Source organism: Rhopalosiphum maidis, chromosome 4 (assembly GCF_003676215.2).
Source record: "Rhopalosiphum maidis isolate BTI-1 chromosome 4, ASM367621v3, whole genome shotgun sequence".
In the NCBI taxonomy this organism is placed as follows: Eukaryota; Metazoa; Arthropoda; class Insecta; order Hemiptera; family Aphididae; genus Rhopalosiphum; species Rhopalosiphum maidis.
Genome location: NC_040880.1, coordinates 49250627 through 49274671, shown reverse-complemented (window position 1 = coordinate 49274671; position 24045 = coordinate 49250627). Strand labels below are relative to the sequence as shown.

Sequence of the window (24045 nt, the reverse complement as noted above, 5' to 3'; positions counted from 1 at the left end):
TCAAGGAAATAAGTACTAACCAACTGGTGGGTCGGGCAATGGGGAAATGAGTTCAAGAGGTAGGTACTATGACGACAATCACGCGTCACTAGAAGGTCATCGAGCATAAATTATAATGCTGTTATACCACACTTTGTCTTAGTTTGGCAAAGTATAAAAAAAAAAAAAACAACACACGATTGATTCCAATGATTAGTGCTTATAAAAGCCAGTCTGAATCGTTGTCTATTCAGTATACAATTGTACGCCATGGATTCAAGAATTGCAGTAGTCTGTGTTGTTTTGGCGGTGTTCGCAGTGGACCAAACGGTCGGAGCGCCGCAAAAAGATGCTGTAGCCGCAAGCGGTCCCGCTTACACTACTAAATACGACCATATTGATGTTGACCAAGTTCTGGCTTCCAAAAGATTAGTAAATAGCTACGTTCAATGTTTGTTGGACAAAAAACCGTGTACTCCCGAAGGAGCTGAACTAAGAAGTATGTATACTAACTGCACCTTTATAGTTGACAAAAATAATTACATTTTAACATGTTAGATATAATTTCTTTACCATTCAGTATGATTCCCAATACTCTGCTAGTGAGTTAGATAGTAGGTTTTTATTAAAACCAACACACTTTTTACTAAATCACCAAGCTTTACGGTATATATATTACTATTTACTTTTTAATTATTTTTTAAACCAATAAATGATAGGCTATCACTGATAGTTATATTATAACAGCCCGACTTTCATAAAAGTACATTAAATTTAGTTCATAAATATGTGAAATATATTGGTCCTTATGATTAAACTAGAGATTTCAATAATTTATTCTAAAATTAGAAATTTAAATCAAACACCTAATAGAAAAATAAACTGTTGATAGTAGGTATGTGTATAACGTTAATGTGTTATTAATCCAATGATATTTTTTACATGAAACATTATTTTATTATTTTTATAGAACATAGTAATGTGTTAGAAATAAAATAAAATATAAACACTAATCTTAAATATTTCCGTTTTACAGAAATTTTACCTGATGCCTTAAAAACACAATGTTCGAAATGCAATCCCACGCAAAAAAATGCTGCTCTTAAAGTTGTTGACAGACTCCAGAAAGATTATGATGCAGAGTGGAAACAGCTTCTTGACAAATGGGACCCTAAACGTGAACATTTCCAGAAATTCCAACAATATTTGTCAGAAGAAAAGAAAAAAGGTTTTATTAAATTTTAATTATAAGGACAAGTAGTTAACCAATTAGTAGTTAATAATAATTTAGTTTTTCAATACATAAGAATGTAGTACCTATACGCACTATTTATCAAATGTATACAAAAATAATAAAAATATCATTACTTATTTATATGTACAATTCTTGTTTGTTTATTCTGTTAAGATCATAAAGGAAATAATAAATATTTTGGTTTATGTTTTTATTATGTTATATTTATTTTGTATTCGTCTAAAACATAAAAATGAAGAATAATATATATACTCAATTAACATACAGTTTTGTATTTAATTTGAAATAAAAGCAGTCATTTTAATTAAGATTAATCATTTCGTATTCTATAAAATCTTACGAGTGTTAAAAAAAATTCACAGTTCGTTGTCAAATCATTATCCTTATAATGTAATAATAACATTATTACGCACTAAAATATTATTTAAAAATGATAGTAATAAATTTAATAAGTACTAATAATAATTATTATTGTTTTAAAATTGAACATTCATATTGACAACTCAATATAATTCGTTAGCCTATAACAATTATTACTATTACCATGATCTAAACGAGATAATTTATATAGGCAATTTAACTCGTATAAGTATAATACAAAAACAAAATTTCGAACATGCTTTAACTTCCACTTCAACTATGTATTAGCCGAGTACCCATAACGATCATATTATTTCACATTAATTTCTAATTAATGAACCAAAAAATTCAAGAATTATTTACATTATTATTTTTGTATAATTGTTAAGTTGTGCTTAATACAATATAGAGGTGTTATACTAAAAGGATAACAAAATAAATTACTGCAGTTTTTTTTCAACGGTAGAAATTCACAAGAATTATATAATTTCAATATAAATGTTCTACCCAAGTAAAATTACTAAAAAATGTTTACATAGTATAATATTGTTTTTATGAGTAATATTAAATTATGCCTATAAAAGTCTACTATCGAACTTGATTGAAAGCTTAGTTCTCATTAAGAATGATGAACTAGTCTCTCACGACAATCCTGGGAGTACAATATTTTATGAAACAAGGAAAATGTTGTACCCTGTTATGTTAATTTTACCGGTCATACATAATATTATATTGTGTATCTAAAATAATTATTATTAGTCTGAACTAAGTATAATATTTTAATATGTATTATACTATATTTTGAAGAAACATACTAAATTTGTTCATTAGAAATGTGTGCGTAAAGTGCACCTTAATTCAAGTCTAGGAAATTGTGTGTTCCGTAGTATTGTACATTTTAAATTTGTTTTAAATGTCATATTAACAATACTAAAAAAAAAAAAAAACAATAATAATCATAAACTCATAAGATTAATTGGCACAGTTAAAAGCTTCTTATATGACATAAAAATAAAATAAATAAAAAAAACTAATACAAGAATGACAGAGGTAATCATATAAATGAATTAAAATTATACAGTCTTTTTTTTAGACTAGAAAGATTATGTAGTAAATTATGTTTTACTATTACATTGTTTGTACGAAATCATATAGAACGGAAGTAGGTATGACAATTACAAAAATTAACGATTCTATTAAAACATTTAAATTGAGTTAAATACCATCAGTGTATCGAATTAAATTGTATTGAATACCGAGTATTGCGTATATTAGTCTTAAATAATTATTATATGCAATTATATAGCATTAAATTTTGTAGGTAACACAATTTCGTTTTAATATAAACTTATTTATAATGTATGACATTAATCATTATTGTTTTATATTTACACATAATAATTTATTAAATATTGCATACTTTTAGAGAAAAGAATTTGTGTTGTGTAAGTTTAATATAAAAACAATTAGGTACTTCAATGAAAGTACTCACATGACAAACACAAGATAGTGATGATATAAAATTATAATAACTACTATTTTTAAGATACAAAAAATGTATTGTTGCGAATGAAATAAATTTTTTTAATTATTATGTATAAAACATTTATTTCCTTAATAATTAAAACCTAATTTATTTTTACATCGCGGTTTTAAATACAAATTTTTCCTTATTCTACCTGTATAATATGTTAATCTACGAACATTTTATCAATTCTGGTCCCAAATACATGGGTCCAAACGCAGGCTTGAACACCAAATACGAATTATTATCGCTGAAAAATATGAAAAATAATACCAATATTATAATTTAGTTTTAATTTTTTTTTACATTTAAGAATAATATTCATAGGTTTGCTTAATATAAGTTTGTTTTACAATCATAAAAATTCATCAACTTTTGTTAACACGTGCATAAATATATTAAAAATAAATGGAAAATTTTACTAGATCTTCTGTCGACATTGAATCTACAATTTTATATTGTCCATTATTAAGTCTAATAATGAAAAAAAAACAGGCTGATACGGGTGTTGTATATCCTATCTCACTGATGAGTTGTTAACACGAAGTATATCATATAGCTGAACTCACAATAAGAAAAAAATAAGAATAATTCAAAAAAATCAAAGATGCCATAAAGGAATAATGAAATCAAATAAAAAATATGATATTTGATAATAACAAATTAAAAATAACATAATTGATTGTATAAAATTAAAATATTTATAGAACTTTGACAAAATTCGTAGTAAAAACCATTAAAAGTCATGACCCATGGAAAATATTTGCTAATAACATAAATTAAGAGAAAAACTAAACCGAAACCACAAAATAAATATAATCTACGAAAACAATTTAATTATGGTACTAAACGAAGTTTCAAACAAATTATGAAAGTATTTTTATTTCAATAGTTATGAAATATTTTATAACTCCAGTTTTATTCAATTTAAAGAGGGACAAAAAACTTCTATTTTCAATATTATTGATCAAAACAAATTTTATTTAAGTAAACTACTTGTATTACAAGGGTTATTATTATCTGTTACATTATTACTGTTTAATCAGTGGTAATTAACATAATAAATAAGTAATGTAAATTCCCAATAAAATCCAACATAATATTATTTGCCTACGATATAGATAACGCTGATCTTATATAGAAATAAAAATATCAAAAAAATACAAAAATATCTTTAGGAAATTACATTAGTTTTAGTAAAACGGTTGGTAAAAACTGGTTTAAAGTTTTCCCCTAAAAAATTGATCTACATAATTTTTATAAATAGACTAAACATAGGAGAATTGAAAATAAAATTGGACAAAAAAAACATAAGAATATACATCATGTTCCATTTTAGGATCACATAGTCTCCACAGATAAAAATAATATCTTAATAGATATCGACTAATTAAGTACTTTTACTTTTAATTAGTTTTTTTTTAATATTTACATAAACAATAAAAACATAATTTAACTAAGGTTCGATTATATATACAGTACAGCTTCAAAGATTTCAATAAACTTCATCAACTCTAACTACAACACAAAAATTCGAATGGCTGTATGTATATTAAATCATATACTTTTAGTGATAATTATTTATTGAAATTGAAAATAATTTTTTTATAAAAGTTAAAAGCTAACTCAAAATGAAATAAAGTCAGCAACGTAATAAATATTATAAGTACCTGAAAAATTGTCCAAGTTTATTTTTCATATATTGCTCTGTTTGCGTTTGGTTGGGGTTTGTTGGCCACTGTTTGGAGCATTACCGGTAGCTCCATTTTCGAGTTTGGCTAATTTTTTGTACTGCGATGAGTTAATAAATCTTGGATAAGAATCCCTATGCATAAGCGTGTAAATTTGTAGCTGAGCTTCATCGAACATATGAGATGATGGTTGATTGATGTTCTTATTGACAATATCACGAACACGAGAGTCTAAACTCACCTAAATAAAAAAAATAATACGTGTTGTAAATAAAACTTAAAATAAAATAAGTACTACTCGTATTAGTCGGGTTACCTGTATCAACTGAGAACTTACCTACTTACTTCTTATTTTTCATATTTTTATTCTCAAAAATATTTACATAAATATAAAATACATTTTATTTTGATAAGAAAATACAGTAAAATCTCATGAATATACCTAAGTACCCAATGAAATTAAATAAATATAATATTATCATTATATCTAACTATTTTTATTTCATAACATTTTTATCTGATTATTAATTATTATGGTTTGTTTATTAGATATTCTTTATATCTATTATAAATCATAATTTAATAAAATAGATTTTTTTATAATAAGTGAATTTTATTGTTACATATATTTTAAGTAGATAATTATATATTAACTTTAGGTATATTATTGTTTACTTGATAAAAAAAAATAATATTACATTGATTATTGTAAATTTAAATAATCTATTTTTCAATGAATACAAAATCAATGTTAATCCAAATAATATTTAAAATATCATAGTATAACAAATTTGCAACTTATAGAAATAGTCCAAAAAATACTTAAATATCCTAAAATGCACGTAAATAATAACTATTGCCTGTTCTAATGTTATTACAATTTACTACGAATCTCTAAAAATACACTTACTTCTTTAGGAGATAGAATCGAAATGTAATCTTCGTAAATGAACCGAGCTTTTTCCTCTATTACATCAGGATTCGATTCTTTTTTTAACTCTTCAACTGCCATCCAGAACAATATGTTCTCTTCGCTGTATTCGCATCGTAAGAAATCACGAAATATCTTTTTTCCCGCTGCGTAAAAAAAGAATAAAATAAATAATGATATTTGTTATGTTATACCTTTTTAGCACAATTATATTATACGTAATAAATATAATAATATGTTTTTTATTATAGATGTGTATATGTGTGTCAAATGGCAGCACAATATTTACTGTAAATAAGGAAGAAACACATTTTCCTTTTTATTAATCCAAAACTGAAAATGTTTTCTAAATTTGATTTTGTGTTAAATGTTTTAATAAATACTCCCTATAGTTTCTATATTGATTTATATTAAAATTTTGGCTTTGGTGAAAAAAAGGAATTTTGATGAGTGGTTTTTGAAAATTATGTGTTCCCCTTGTAAGAAATTTATTAATTCGATACTGATGTATGTATATATTGTATATATTATATAATTGTATGAGTAAGAAAACAGAACACAATAAAATTATATAATATACTTATAGTACTTATTGATTTAATTACCAGGACACTTTAGAAGTCGATCAAATGATTTACTCCAACTTCGTATTTCGTCCAACGGGGGCCTGTAATGATAATAATAATAATTACAATTTTTATCACATTTGATATTATAGCATAGAAAAAAATTAAAAAAATTGAAGATACATAAAAGTAGACAATTGTCTCGGAGTTTATTAGTTTGATAAACATAAGAGAAACTTTAAACATCACATCTCCAATATTTTTAATAATTTATATTAGTTAATTCATTAGAGTTAATAATTTTAGAGAAATCACTCTATTATATTTTTACTTTTTAGTAGAATTAAATGATAGAAAAAGTAGTAATGTAGTAGTATTATTAAGTTAATGAAATGTATTGGCCCCAGTTTAAAGTAGATTTTAGGTATCTGCATAGATAGTATTGAAGACCTTTGAATTACATTTATTTATGGCCTTAATTTAAAAATGTATTTACACAAATCTAATATATTTAATATATCTTAGAAAAAGTTATTTCTTATAAATTTGTCTATAGTTAAAAACATAAGTAGATCTATTTAGTGCAACTTTAAATTAGTTGCTAACGTTTGTGATTAATACCTGTTACAAAATATTATTTTTCATAACTGTACAAGTGCATACATTTCCATAAATTTACCTTAGCTCGACGGGATTTTCGATTATGCCGCCGCTAGACCCGTTTCCGTTTGTTTTGGGGGGATGACCTTTTAATGGGAAACTGAAAGTATATATAAGTATTGTTAGCTCAACATATTTTTCCAATTTAAATCCAATATTTTATTATAAATCATAATCATAATTATATTATGAGTTTATTATTTTAGTCCTAAAAGAATATTATGGTGTATTAATACATAATAATATTTATATAATTATATATTGCACACCCAATTGTGTAATTGACAGATTCGTTTACAATGTTTGATTTTAACTGTTATTTTAAGTTATACACTAAATTAATGTATAACTATGAACATGATATATTTGAACTTTTATGTATAACACATCGCAAAAATGGTTAGGTAGAAATACGACGATAACTGATAGATTAGGTAGTTGTGAAAATATTTTTAAATATAATATATTAATACAGCATAAAATCATGAATACATCTACGATAATAATGTTAGTTAACATTAATTTTTAATTTTTAATATTGGTACATAATAAATATTAATATTAATCTTTAGTCATCTTGGTAGATCATATTTTTTTTATCTATACATAATACTTACCAAAAACGATCCCTGTATGCGTGAAAATTCAAAATAAAAAGCAACAAACCGTGTTAGAGATAAGGATAAGAATAATTTTATTATGATTTTCTTTAAAGGATAAATAATGTTAAATAATATATTTCTTAATATATTTTGTAAAATGTTAGACTTTTAAAAATCACATATAACTATTAATATATGTACATATGGTATAAATACAGATACACGATAATAATTATTCATTAGAGTCTTAAGGATAGTCTAATGATTAGGCTAATGGTATTATATGATATAAATTAAACATAATAATTTTGTTTATCTTCTCAAATGATCCCATATAGTTTTTGTAATCATAAGCATTAAAATCAATTCTTATTCAAATTTCAAATGTATGTAATATTGTTATAAAATAAAACATTATATTATTATTATTAGGTTTGATTATTATACTAATTATATTTACTAATATAAATATAACAACACAGAATCTGCATATTAATATTAATCATATTTATTACTTTTTTAGTGTTATTATATTTTTTAATTATCAATTATTTATTTTGTATGCTTATATTTTAAAACCTCGAAAAATATTTGATTTTTATCAGTGACAAAGTAATGATTTTTAGTTTTTTTTATATATTTAAAATCTGTCATTTAAATTATTTATTACATTACACAGTTTACAGTTTTATAATGTATTTTGACAGCTACTTTAACTTTTTATGGATGATGATTTAGATTATATAGTTATATGTACATTTAATAAAAGAATACACGTAAATAGTATTAGCTAATAGGTATAAAAATATATTATTTATATTATTATTATTAAAGAATTATTTTTTATTTAAATTCAAAATTAACACTTCCAAATACACTTAATGTATAAATTGATCTTTACTTACCATAGCTTGCATATCCTACTCCTGTACGCATGCAAATAAACACTGATTGTACACAAATAAGTCAATTAAAATAAAATATTAAATAAAAGAAAAAATTATGAAAAATATGTCTTGGAACTCAATACACATATGCTGTAGCATTTTATATTTTTTTAATATTATATAATTTTATAAATTATTAAAAATAATTATGTTTTTAAATTGTCCACTAACAATATATATTTTTATACATATGCAAAATGCATGGATACTTCCCCAACTTTTCTCGTTCAATAAATATACCCATCCAATACACTACAACATGGGTGCCTTATGAGAGAAAGGTTGGTAAGGCAGAGCACTTGCCCGTGAAAAAAGAAATATGCAGTTCTTATTTACTGATACCAATTAATAATATTCATTTGAAGTTTATTTCTACTTTTTCTTGTACTTCTTATAATTTATTTTAATTTACTATGAAATACCAATTCAAATATTATCTATTAAAATAACAGGGTATAAGTATAGCATACTTATATGCAAGGCCATACTTAAAATAAATTTTCGCGGTGATTTAGCAAGCGGTGATAAAATAATGAACAATTTTTAAACGCTTTAAATAGTTCAATTATTAAACATATATATTTTAAGCACCTATATATAAATTTATTAGAATTTTTAATAATTATTTAAATACGCATAGTATATAATATAAAATAAAATTCAATTTTACAACAGAAATTCAAAATTTCTATTTTTAAAAACGGTTGATCATATCTCTGGATCGATATGAATATTTCTATGTAAACTATAACTAAGTAATGCTAAACCGGTCTATATCCAGAGCCTCAGCGGTAACGTTTCGCAAATAGTTCTTAATTAATTTTAAAGAAAAAAATGTCCTTTTGTGTGTCGAGGTTGACACCGGTAAATTTATCATTTTTAATAAATATGAAATTTTTGGAAAAAAATTTCGGCTGCAGTTAGAATATGTTTCAAGTACTTCGATAGGCCGTTCTGGTATAAATTTATGTGACACTTTCTTTTTCAAAAATTTAACTCAGCTAATAGTAAATCCAAGCACAAACAATTTGAGTACAAATTAAAATCATTTGTCTTTATCGACGAATATATTCCTTTGTTCAATAGAAATAAATACAAAGAAAATGTTTTTTTTTAACTGATTAATAAAATCATCAAAAATGGAATCATTATAGCGGTATGGAAATATTTTTCAGTCCAGTCGGCATTAATATTTACACAATTTTGTTAACAAGCAATTATTTTTAGAATTTTATTTTTTTCTCATTTATCAAAATATTTTAAAAGAAGTTTCAGCTTTTTCAAAAATTGATTAAAAGGTTTAGTCCAATTTTTATGTACATTTTAAGCTCGTTTATAATTATTTCTATGAATTATTCAGCTTCAACTAAATCAAAAACTTTAATCTATATCTTATTTTGAAATTGTTTAAGTTGTAATGATAAATTATTAATATCATATTAATAAAATAAAATAAAATTGATGTTAAATTTCTAATTTTGCGTAATGTGAGACAATTTCAGTGTTGGAGTTATACTCCTAACTACCCTTCAGGTACAGCCTTGTTTATATTTATATATTGAAATAACATAACACCTTTATTTAGTTTAAATTTGATATTTTTTTATTTTGTCCCCCCCCTTAAAATGTTATCTGTGGGTGTTCATGTGCTACATTGAACCTGCTTCAATGTTTTTACAATAACACATTTATTGTTATATATTTTTGTAACTAATACTTAAAGCACGTGCTTAAAGTTTCTCCTAAAAGGTTAAAAAACAAATAAGATTGGAGGGAGTCAAATTTTATGTAGCCCCTTTTTTATGTAGCTAACGACTTAAAAATGATAACATTTTGTAGATAATTTACAAATATTTGCAATTTGGTTTTCAAAATTTTAAAATCATTTAAAAAAAAATAATAAGATTGAGCGATGATAATAAACTAATGGCTGATGTGTCAGTTGTCAGTCACCTTTTGATGATTAAGTAATTTTGTTTTACACTGTCTGAATTTTTTTTCGTTTACATATAACATTTATTCTTACACTTCTTGCGTGATTCTATTTATTGTTATTACACGTTATCTTTTTTAAATACGATTTAAGAAATTTTTAAATAATATTTTATTTATAGATTATATAAAATGTTTCAAAGAAAAAGACCTACTAGTGAACGCAAAAAAAAGAAAAACTTATTAGAAGGAAATGTATCAGATAAAATAGGTACTGACTACTGACAAATGCCGTGGTAGGGCACATACAACAAAAATAATGAGATTTCTTTTCACAAAGACGATCATAATTATACACCGAATGCTGAAGAAATTTAATTAGATATACATTATGTTATATTTTATTTTTTCGTAAAAGTCAAGTCAATCTTAATGTATTGAACTGGACAGGGAAATGTCTTATGAAAATGGTTACTGGAAAATGACCGACGGAAGTGTCCCGCATACTACATGCACGTATATTATGTTTGTATATTAAATATTAATTAAACATAGGTACCATAATTTTTATTTTTGTGTACAAAAAATATATTAAACTCTGTATTGGCTTGGCACGGAGGAGTAAACACAACAGTGTTCTAATGGTGTCAAGCAATATGTGCCCTCAATTGCTTTTTTCCAGATGATTAATCGCTTGGGAATTCAAGCAGAAATGACACACTATTACCCTCTACTATTTATTCGTGCCATTTAAATAATTATTGATACACAGTATAATGTCATGGCTGAAAATTTTTAACATAAAATAAAGCAAAAACTTTCTTATGTAAAAGTTGAATCGTATTCTCAATATGCATATATAAACTATGAAAATTCCTAATATGGTAAAAAAATTATATCATTACTTAGGGGATATCATCATTTCCAAAGTTTATTAGATAATATTATCACTCATCGCTTTCTTAGTAATAATTTAAAATTTTATATTGAAAATATAAAAAACCCCATATAGATTATGTACCTATATTTAGCTACAGTACAAATTTCCGCATAACTAGCGCAAATATTTATCGCAATATGTATGTGTTTAATTAATTAGATTATTATTATTTCCTTTTTCCTTATTAAGAATTGTCATTGTTTCCTAAAAATCAACATTTCCATATATATATAATGATCAATGAACATTATATTACTATTATTATTAGTTATTATCTTCTTTTTAAAATTTTAAATATTAATATACGTTATTCAATAACATTACTAATTGGTAAATAATATAATATATTTAAGTATTTATATGTATATATATATATTATATACTCGTATTAAAATATATTATAACTAAATTTTATTAGTACTTATCGAAATTTAAATTATTTTGTAAATGTTACAAATATTGCTTTTAATAAACTATTAAGGGGTAATATATTTAAATGCATATTTCACAGGAAATATGTAATAACAGGTTTTGTAAACAATAAATATATAAAATAATGCTTTTTATAGTATTATTATAATTATTGTTTTTATTAATTAACAATTTTTATAATTATTAAACTATGTACGAGCATTGTTCATTTTTAAATGGAATAAATCATTATAGATTTAATAATTATTTTAAAATAACTTATGTTTAAAGGATATCTTTAAGAATATTATTAAGATTATATCATTTGTATGATAAAAAAACCAATGGAATTTTCACGCAGGTTTTTTTTTGTTACATATGGAAATAATAAAAGAAACTTTAATTTCGATAGTCAATTACTACAACCAATTATAATGATGGAAATAATTTTAATCAATCGAATCATTATTATATCAAACTAATTAATTACCTCTTTAAATCTGTTGAAACTACTTAAAATGCTTATTCAAAAACACCAAAGAATTATGAATAGAATTGACAGTACCAATATATATAATATATAAAATGTATAGATAGAAATTAATCGTATCTGTATCAATTTTCGCAGAAAGTAATCATACTATAAATTTAACATGAAATTCACACGTTATTGTAAAAAAAAAAATGTTTTATTCGCTGTTCACATTGCCCGATATTGCCAAATAAACATATAAAAAAAAATCAAAATACTTTCTATTTAATTTCACAGCGACTATTAAATATATATTGTATAGCTTAAAAATAATATATAAATATAATATATATTCTTACCAAGAGCATCCGCAACAACAACACCAACAAGATATGCATGGATGCTTATGAGCGGTCGTCACTTGCGTTTCAATGGCCGCGTTCGGTTCGGCAACGTCTGGAGGCACAGGCAGTGGATCTGTCGGTGTACTGGGATTTCCAGGAGGAGTGAACCTGTGCCTGGCCGTGCACGGTGGCGACCCACCCTGTGATCCAACTGGATCGCCCCTTTCAATCGGCACAAGCACACTCATCTATAAAAAGATAAATATCATGTTAAAATAATGTATCTACGTGTATAAAATATTTAATATGACGAAACTTTTTTGTACACGACAAAACTTTGTTTAAAAAAAACACGTATTCTACCAGAAGTTATAAAATAAGAAAAAAATGTATACAAGAAAAAAAAATTAGAAATACAAAGACAATAGAAAAATCCTATTAATCTTAAATATGTATAAATATACTTAATAAACATCAGTTAATATTATATAGAAAAGTGTTTTAAATAAAAATGCATTAAATAAAGAACAAAATAAAATACAAGATCAAGTTCAAAAAAATATAATAAGCAAAAACATGATATAACTATTCTTCTAACCTAAATCACTGTAAAATAATATTTCAACTTTTAGCTTTTTATAGGAAATTTATAAAAATTTTAAACATATAATAAGTGCAAAAGTAATTTAAAAAATCTTTAAATGGCCTAAAAAAAAAATACCATATGTGGGGTTGCACTGGTTACAGCTAAAGTGTTTTAATAATGGAATTGATTATTCAATTAAGTTACCCTTTGCAATATACGTGAGTACGTGACTAATAACTTTAGTTTCCTTTTTTCACTATAATGCTAAATTAAAAGCATTGTATTTTTTTCCTCAAGGGTAGAATACATTACTAAAAACTAAGCTAATGGATCTTGATTGATTGTTTGGTCACGTAGTATTAACACTTTGACCAAATCTAACCTCATGTTTTCTAGCTACCTTTAGCTATTTTAATGGTTTTATTAAATACAAAAATAACATAGGTACTCACTTTGACTTAAGAATAATCAATAATATTGCCAAAATAACCTTTTTCAATTTTTATAGTAAATCTATGTATTATAAATGTCACCATTAACTAATAATTAATGTTTATACTAAAATATCATTCCATATTTTATCAAGTGTATTGCTTAATACAATTAATTATGATGTATAAATTATATTAAATTATAATAAAGTGATGATATTTCAACATAAACTTAATGTTTTCTTTATGAATTTTTTATTATTATTAACTGTGTAAGATTCATCAAGCGTATTCACTTTCCTTTTTTCATTAATTATGCAATTATTGAAAGATAATTTCTAAAAATTTTAATTAAACTTTAAGATCATATTTACAAATGATTTTTAAATTTTTTTTTGTCATTTAAGGAATGCCCTATGGCGATACAAACTTTTATTTTTCAAATGACAACTTCTTCGTTTTTTTACTGTAAATCGTTCAGCGGATAATTTTATTAAGAATGTAAAACAAAATAATTCTCGAATAAATAGTTTACAAGTTCATTAAATATTCTTATGTATTGAAGATAATAGTCCATAAAAGAGATATTCTAAAATAAAAAAAGATTAATTCGGTAAAAGTTGACTTGAGTCTAAAAGAATTAAACATTTAACATATTACAATATATTATTATGTACCTAATATTTATTTAGTCAAGCTCTATTATTCCTATTTATTGGTATAATTTATATAAAATTATAAATTCTAATAAATTGATACAATAACTTTTAAATGAATTAAAAACATGCCATATAATTTATGTTTTATTTTATTTATCTATTGAGTTACCTATTTTTTAATGTTAAATCTGTTAAATCCATTGATAAAAATAGATAATAAATAGTTATTTTATAAAAAATAAATAATTATATATTACTACTACCTTATATAGTTACTATGTAATATATTACTTAGTTTTATCTTAATCATTACGATAACCAAAATTAGAGACAACTTCACATCTTCCTAGTTATAAATTATTTCTGTTAACGATGTTTCGAAAATTAATTTATAATAAAATATAATCATTACTAAATACTAATTAATAATATTGATCAAATAAGAGCTTTGCAATAATTCAAAGCCCGTTGTTTTTATGATAATAATGACAAATATTATAATATATACATATATATGATTTATAACATTATAATATATATATATATATAAATGTGACCTAATAAGTATTGTCCAATACTAATAATACTAAATTAAAAATAATATTCTAAAACATATTGAAATAAACAAAAAAAAAAAGATAGTAGTAATATAAATTATGTAGTGTTACCACATTGAATATTCATACTATGAACTAGGTAGGTAAGTAAATAAGTATATTATCATGGTGAAACCGATATATAATAATTTATAAATTATAATTCATGTGTTATATAAATATTAAATGCCTATCTATTACAAATTCATATTACTGTTTGTTATTTGTATATTTTTTACTTTTTAGGTTTTTCATGATAAAGTGCTAACACACATTACTAAAATAAATTTAATACGGTTAATAAATTTGCTTATTAAATACAAATATTTTATTATTGATTTTCAAATTGTCATATTATTTATTATAACTTAACTAAGACTCTAGTTCTTAATAATATTCTTATCATTAATAATTATTAAAAATAAATTTGTTTGTAGAATTCTATTTCAATAAGTTATTTATTATTGATATTAATAGCTAAAAGCTTGTGTTGAGTTTGTAATTCATTATATATTTTTATAATTTCATAGTTTAATATATAAAATATAGTTCAAAGACACAAGTCATGTAGACGAACAGTAATAGAATAAGATGATAGAGTATTAGTACTTACTTAATTAGTTTTGGTAATTTTTAATCTATGCCATTGAGTAAAAAAGTTGTATGTTGTCTACTAATTATTAAATTAATTTAACAATAGCAATAAGGATATTTATTAAATAATAATAAAAGACTTTAATTTTAGCTATTAAAATGTATACAGATGTCATATTTTTCTTTACTAAAAACGAAGAAAAATTGTATTCAAATATGGGTAATTAAATTTTGAAAGATATAAATCAAATTTCTATAAAAATAAACTTCATATAAAATCATTAAAAACAAAAGTGTAAGCAGTTAAAGTAACAGGTCATAACCACAATTAATTCCCATAGTCTAATTAATAATAATTACGAAGTTGTTATAATTATTATTTTTTGAATCCAATTTTAATTATTACAATGTATAGTCCTAACACACTTATAATAGTAAAAAAAATAAAATAAATAAAACCACAGTTAAACCTTAAGCTGTTTTAAAATCTGTTTTTGTTTTTTTAGTTTTTAAATTAGGCCCTCGGAGTTATCATGAATAAAATCTCTACAGTTTAAATATCAATAAAATCTTTAGCAAATAAAAATTATTGAAATTTGAACTACAAGAACAATTTTCTTAAAAGATTTATTTTAATGAAACTACTCACTTACTAATTCTATTTTTTTTAAATTTTTTTTATCCTGTTTTGCCATTCATTACCAAATTATTATAACATTATTGTTTATTTTAATTTTATTAAAAATACTTTATTAAAAAATATATAGTTAAGTTATAAATTTAAATGTATTAATAAAAGGTCTTAAAAATATATGTTTTCACATAAAAATACAACTTTTAATACAGAATAAACTAACATAAAATGTATGGTTTTAATATGCTTAGCATTAACCTTCAAATGAATACAATTAAGTCTATTTTAAAGTTAATATTAATCATTTGTCATTTATTAAATATACCAATTGATTAGACAAAGTGTTTAGTACTTTAATCAAAAACAGTACTTGTTTATAAAAAATCACATCTAATATTCACCATAATATTATATACCTTTTATTCAAATTTCAAATACATTATATTGAATTATTTATAGTTTCAAATAATAACTAAACCAACATCTAATTTATAACCATAAAAATGACAGCGATTTTGCTAACGAATAACGAGTGACTATTTTTATTTGAACAGCCCAAACTAGTGGGCAAGTTAAGGTTGCTACTTCAACTCGTCGTCCAACCTTGATTTAATAAAATCAAAATACAATTTTTATAGTTTTAAATTTTTATTTTGAACATTAATCGTTTTGTTTAAATATTTAGGGAAATGTTAATATTAAAAAATATAAAAATTTTATGTTTTCTGAAAATACAACAAACTTTTCCGATTAACTTTTATAAAAAAACTAAACAGATAAACTCCAATGGAAGATTGGAAAAGAAGCCTGGTACGATTCATTTTGTATTGTAAATTATACTATCATATTAACTACTTCCATAATTAGTTGGACATGAATGATGAATTAACTAAACTTTACATTAATTATAGAATTTATTAGATTTAAAAATTTAATAAAATAACAGATTCATTTTAGAAATTATTAAGGTATTAAAGTACACATGAGTTATAAAAATATTTTTATAAATCATAAAATGTTGATGGGTTAATAAAACCTAACAACATTTTTAAAAATCGTATTAAAACTCTGATCAAATTCCAAATTAGATTTATCAACATTTTTGTTAAATTATCCTCTAAATAATTTAAAATAAAAAGCGGATTCTAGTTTGAAAAACCGAAGTTTGTATCACCACAGGATACTCTTTGAGTGGTCAAAGTCTCAAGAATTCGTAAATATAGTTTTAAAGTATATTTAAAATTCTAAAAACTAGACTATAAATAATTGCGTTATTGAAAAAAAAGGGGCGAGCATGCTTGGTGAATCACCCAATATTATTTATTATATTTTATATATAACTAAACTTTATTCTAAGAAATTCACAATTCTTTTTTAGATGATTTATTTTTTTTATGGCAATCTTTATTTATAATTTTATAATCAAAAATAAAATAGTTTTAGGGTTGAAAGCAACTGGGACATTTTTATGATGACCTTCTAAAACATAATCACTGTACCATCAACTTTCAATCGATAGAAAAACTATATGAAACTTTTGAAGAACTTCTTTTATCCAAAAACATAATCTTAAATAAAACAAAATAAAAGCACACATAATTTTAAAACAAATAGCTTTTTTTGCTCTTTACAAAAACTAAAACTATTTGTATTATAAAGGCAATAAAATAATTTAATATAGTAAACTATAATATTATATTTATATCCCATCATTTATATACTTTTATATAAATAACATACTTATCTATATATAATATAAAATAGATATGTAATCTACGCATATATTCTTTTGTAGTCTTATATTTTTTACTCTATAGCTTTAAAATTAATTTAATATATTGAAGTATATATGTTAAATTACAAAGTTATAAAATGCTACACATAGTTATTTTTTAGTTTATAAATCTGTGATACAGCGGTTAGCTTAACCACCTAAAAATAAGGTCAAGCTTTCCCTTAATTAGTTTTATATATACATAATATAAAAAAGAGATCGAATAATTAAAGTAATTGAGATAGATCCTTAATTTTTTGTAAACTATAAAATACATAATTACTGCAATATATATTTTAATAAAATATCAAATAAATTAATGTGTTTTAAATTATTTATATTATAAGTTTGTAAGTATTTTCAAAAAAATATCTTTAACAAATCTCTGTGAAAACCACGTTTACTGATATTTTTCTTTCAAAAAAATATTATTGGATTCGATATATAACTATAATTGCCAAATTATTATTTTATGAAAGAAACCAAAAATTAAATAATATTGCATAGGTTAAGGTTTCAAAAGTGAACGTGCTTAATGAAACTACGGATAGCTGGTATATTTAAGTATAACATTTTAAAAACAATTCGTCAATAATTTTAATTTACAAGCACTTACTTTCTTATGCATTTTAAATTAATATGGTATAATATAATTGTTTTCTGTGATATCACTTACATCAATTATCAACATACTTATTAAAAAGTTAAAAACAATTTTTTTAATATGTATCATTATAATAGTATACACAACAGTAAGTAGTTAAATAAATATATATATATAGCACTACTATAATGACGTATCAATATTATACCTGTATCTATACTAAGATTGGAAGGTAAGGGAATATTAGGAATAGTTTTAAATTATAGTCTATTTAATATGAATAATAAACGTGGAATTTTAAAACAAACGAAAAATAAGTATTATTTGAATAATTATATTTTCGATGAATTGTGGATTTGACCAATAAACGTTACGAATTGTCTAGATTTATGAATAACGGCTATTCATAAAATGTTCGAATATTAAAACTTAGCATAATATATTCGTACTGCCTCAAAACAGTTTCAACAGTTAAAAATAATTAAAAACTTGTATCTAAAAATAATGGTATTATATTATAGTAAAAGCTATTGGATTTACAATTATGTACTTTTGTTCGGTATGTCTAAAAACAGTAAAAAACACTTAAAACACTTAAAACACTTTCTTTAATTTAAGCATAGTGCAATCCAAAAATAGCATATAAACTTATATAACATAACCAATGTCTAGTACCTAATATATTTCGAGAAAATTAAAAAAATTGATCAAAATTGCAAATGTTGCTCAAAATCAAGTACAATAAGTAATTTAGTTTGTTGTTAAATGTTTATTTTTTACTTAAATTTAAAATTTTAATACGAAAATTGATTCAATTTAATTTTTTATGAATAATTATTAATAACTTATATGTATATGACATTGAAAGACATTGTTATTTATTGAATATTTGTTAAAATTATAAGACGTTCATTACTAATATTATCATAAGTAAATAGTCATTACTTAACAGTATAACTAATAGTAATAATATTGTAGCTTAAAACTAATTAAATAGTAATGGGCGTGATGAGAGTCAATATTAAAATCACTTGTGATCTTTAAAATAACTTATTTGAGATTTATTTTAAATTCTTGATTTTATTACTCCAAATATAATGTTTTACATTGAGATCAGAAAAGGTGAGCACATGCATTAATCTATTTATTATCAGATGTCATTATATAATATATATCTCGATATAAGTCGAGTATCTACACACACAAGTGTACCGAAATTGCCTATATATATCGCCGTCACATCTTAATCACTTGTGAGCATCTGTAAACAATTTTATAGTTTTAATATTGTAATATTTTTATTTTATAGTTGAAACTGCAGTCTACGAAAAATACGTATCATAATAAACGGATTAATATTTGTATCATCAATACACATGGCTTTATAAATAACAGTTTAGTAATTTCTTATACGTGCATACACATACACAGATACACTAATTACACTATAAAAATCACCGATTTAATTTTTTAATTTTTATAAGTTCAAAAATTGTTTTTAGAATACATTTAGATGTAAAATTTACATTTATCAATGATCATTTATATCAATTTATGATTTAGAATTATCATATCCGTTACGCCATCGTGATAATCAAATACCATAAGGTTAAAAAGTATCCGACCGCTGCACGTCTGGCAGCACTGCAAACGAATCGCTTCACTCGGACACCTCGTATACTATTACAGCAGAAAATTGGTGCCTCTAAAACATCCCCTAAAAACCTCAATAGTTATTAACCAAAAATCCGACGTTGCTACGTGGCGTCTACTCAACGAAACCTCACAGACAATGTTACTTTTACAGATGTAAGAACGATATCACATATATACATAGATTTGTCACGATGAATTTCCTCAACCATTATTATTAAATATAAATTAAATGTTTACATGAATATTGTAGATATTATACTGAAATGGCTTAATTCGTATTAAATGATGGGCATGGAATAATAAAAAAAAAAATAACATGCAACTAGTATTAGTAATTGCACAATAATATTTGTCGTTTCATAGAGAGTCAAAACGTATAGTCAAACACAACATTATGATCTCATATTTTCATCGTACTGTTCGAATGGGGTTCCAAGAGTTTTGGGTTTTTCATTTGATTTTTAAATACCACTAGACATTTTTTAAGCATATTCGTCGATCGTACGAGCGGTCGGGTGTGTCTCGTAGTAGATTTAAGCGAAACGACAACGACGGTAGCAGTGGTGGTGGTGGTAGCTGCCCAGCCGACGTTTAGTGAATGACCGTACAGCGGTGATCGGCGCGCGCGTGCGCACCCACCGGGCCCCCAATCAATATGCCGGGGACCCAGTCCCGCCCCGGGCGTACCTGCCCACAACATAACCCGGTTATTTACTATATCCACCTATATATAGCCAGCCGGCACTTCCGCGGGGGTTCCAAAAGACGCTTCCGATCAATTCCGGCAACGACATTGTACCTATATGTTACACTGTAAATAATAATAATACATAAATACGTATAATAATATCTACTGTGTGCAACGATCACTGGACTCTGGCGTGTCAAGTATAATTTCTTTTACACTCTCTATGCCATCTACACCGTACCGATATCACACGCATGTCAAACGCCTCACATTCCACTAACGCACGCCACTCAGATTATATCACTTATATCACACACACATGCACACATGCACGCTCGCACGCACATACGTACGCACATACACAATTACCGGTGTATGTACCTCTGTGTTCTAGCGAGTACGAAATGTACAACTGAGGTCTTATAGTAATTGAAATAATATACGTGTATGATACGGGCAAAAGTCGAAATCGGACAAACCTCAGAAATGCCTGGTCAAAACGAGAACTACCCTACTACTTAGGCAAAACGTCATATTTCGACTTTTGCCCTGGCAAACCTATAGTTGTGAACAATATAATTTGATTAAAACCATAAAAACTCTATACTTGAGTATATTATAATAATTCTAAATATAGTACATAATATAATAATATAGTTTTAATCCAAATAAATAAAATATCTGAATAAAATATATTATTCAATAATAATTGATTTTTGAAAACTTAATGAGTTTTTTTTTTAATTTTTAATATAAACTTTGTACTACTATTAATTATAGTATAATACAAGTAGGTATATTAATTTTATCGTTATTTATATGCACTCAATATTTAAAAAAAAAAATAATATAATTCCCGATATGAAATATGTAGTTGCTATAGTTTTACCAAAATTATGCTGATCACAACAAGGTTTTCCCAAGTGTTATGGTCAATTCACGTTTTGCCTTGGAATTTCTGGGATTTGTTCGATTTCAACTTTTTTCCATAATATAATATGTACTATTACACCTCAGATAATTTCTTTTTTTTTCTCTATTGGATTTCTACATATTATATAAAATTATGGAAGAAAGCGCTATTGTGTTATTATAACCATGTTTTAGCGAACACGAACGATATTTCCTTCAATATTATTCAGTAGTAAATAAAATAAAACAATCAAAAATAAATAAACAATTCCTACTTAAGTTATATTTTAAAATTTTAGATAATAAACCTGAAATAATAAAAGTAAACATTTAAATATAAATACTTAATTTATTTTAATATTAAGGCCAAACCAAATATTTTGACACAGAATCTGGGAAAATGCAGACATATACAGAGTATGATGTAAGTTAAATTGTATTTCCTTTAGTTATAATCTAATTGATATAATAACATTTTATATAAAACGGTTTTTCATTCATAATGATAAATAACAAATGCTAATAATACATTTATATTATAATAATATAATTTGGAACTGAATAATTTATGTCATATAAAAAAACACTTTAATAGTTATACTGCATTAAATTTAAATATTTAAATTTTAGATAGTCAAATGACATTTGGAACTCTAAATAAAAACTGTGTTATTTCAGTACAATACATAATAATTGTAAACAAAAACCTGACATCTTATATTTCCATATTAATAAATTTTCACGATTTAAAACTCTTTCTATATTACTATAATATCTCTAACTACCGAGTTGATAAATTATGCAATGCGATATAAATACCTTATGCTATCAATCAATACAAATTAACAGTGGCATACGTCAATAAAATAAAATTTCTAAAATGCTGTGATGCAACTATTATTTTCAGATTACTTGTTTCTAAAATAAACATAACTATAAGTATTTTCTGATATTTTCTGGTATGTTGTAGACATAAATCTCTATTATTTTTTATTTCTATCCATAATTAAATATTAAACACAATTAATAAATCATCCTATATAATAAATAGCTATCATGTCAGTAACTTTGAAAGTTATGAATACAAAATGAATGGGTTGGAAAAACATTTATCAAAAAGTATAATTAACTTTTGATACATAGGTACGTTAAATAATTATATGTTAAACATGCAAAGCATAAATATCGAATTTTCAAAAAAAAAAATAATTTTATTAGCAATACCTATACAAAATCTATATATCTGGGACATAATAAATATATTTGATTAAGTGAAGAAATATATATACATGTTTATTTATTAAATACAGTTTCTGAATAATAATTCAGCTTATTATAAATATATAATATTTTCATGAAAGCTTTGATATGAAAATTCATCATGGTTATTTTCAAGGTAAAAAAAATAAACATTATATTTATACAATAGAACTAGTTAAATAACCATCGATATGAAAAAGTATTATTTATTAGTTTTATTAGTGTAGTTTTCCCCGTGTATAGTGTTTTTTTTATATAAAAGTAAATATTCATTTTCTCGAAAAGTATTATTTTTTTGGAATCTCTTTAACAACGAATTTGAGAAACATTATATTTTTATAATTTTGAGTTTTATATTCCAAATTATAAAATCTATTTTGTAAGTGTCTTTCATGTTCGGCTTTTTTCCTTATCGTTATTCCACTTATTTCTATTGATTTTTGTTTGTGTACAATATATATATATATATATATCTTTGCTGTATCTTATAGACTAATAATTGTACCTTCTATGTTTCATGTAACAAATAAAAAAAACTAAAATATTTTTCAGAATTTCAATGTATGAAATTTGATGTCTAAATGTATATAGTAAACCAACATTTATGGTACACCACTTATAACTCCTTACCGCTAAAAACATTTTTAAATACTTATTAATTAAAACTAATCAAACATTTATCTAAAATACAACTTTTATAATGTATTAAAGTTGTCAGAAAAATATTCTGCTTTGAAATATAAAATATAAATTTGAAATTCTACGCGGCCATTAAAAAAAGTAAAATTAAAAACTGATTTTGATAAATAATAGTAAAAAAGTTTTCAAAAATGTTATTTTATGACTTGCAATTATTAAAAATAAAAATTCATTTCCAGAAATATTCATACTTAACAAGAAAATTAGTGTTTACCTTAAAATAACCATGCCGTATACGTTAAATTAAATAAACCGTTACCCGCTTTCCTAATTATGTATAATCTAATTTTAGAACACGTTTTACTAGATTAATTTAATAAATATTAATTTTTAATTA

General features: G+C 23.7%; 2 protein-coding genes across 7 annotated transcripts in view; one reads left to right on the top strand and one right to left on the bottom strand.

The window, feature by feature from the left end:
- Positions 1 to 222: 222 nt before the first annotated feature.
- On the top strand, positions 223 to 1427 carry LOC113556316 (ejaculatory bulb-specific protein 3-like). The gene is made up of 2 exons (XM_026961184.1): positions 223 to 478; positions 1016 to 1427. The coding sequence occupies exons 1-2, from the start codon at positions 250 to 252 to the stop codon at positions 1222 to 1224; spliced, it is 438 nt and encodes a 145-aa protein (XP_026816985.1). The 5' UTR covers positions 223 to 249; the 3' UTR covers positions 1225 to 1427.
- A 106-nt stretch (positions 1428 to 1533) lies between these two features.
- The window catches only part of LOC113556314 (regulator of G-protein signaling 17), a 28996-nt gene continuing 6484 nt past the window's right edge, over positions 1534 to 24045 (bottom strand). For 2 of the 6 annotated variants that reach the window (XM_026961176.1, XM_026961177.1), the window contains exons 3-10: positions 12631 to 12863; positions 8475 to 8516; positions 7585 to 7596; positions 6987 to 7067; positions 6347 to 6408; positions 5721 to 5887; positions 4790 to 5051; positions 1535 to 3369 (exon numbers count right to left, since the gene is read on the bottom strand). In XM_026961176.1, coding sequence (XP_026816977.1) covers positions 4815 to 5051; positions 5721 to 5887; positions 6347 to 6408; positions 6987 to 7067; positions 7585 to 7596; positions 8475 to 8516; positions 12631 to 12863 — 834 coding nt within the window. In that variant the 3' untranslated portion in view covers positions 1535 to 3369; positions 4790 to 4814. Of the gene's footprint in view, positions 3370 to 4789; positions 5052 to 5720; positions 5888 to 6346; positions 6409 to 6986; positions 7068 to 7584; positions 7597 to 8474; positions 8517 to 12630; positions 12864 to 24045 lie in introns of all 6 variants that reach the window. The other 4 variants (XM_026961180.1, XM_026961179.1, XM_026961181.1 and 1 more) reach the window with 4 other exon arrangements.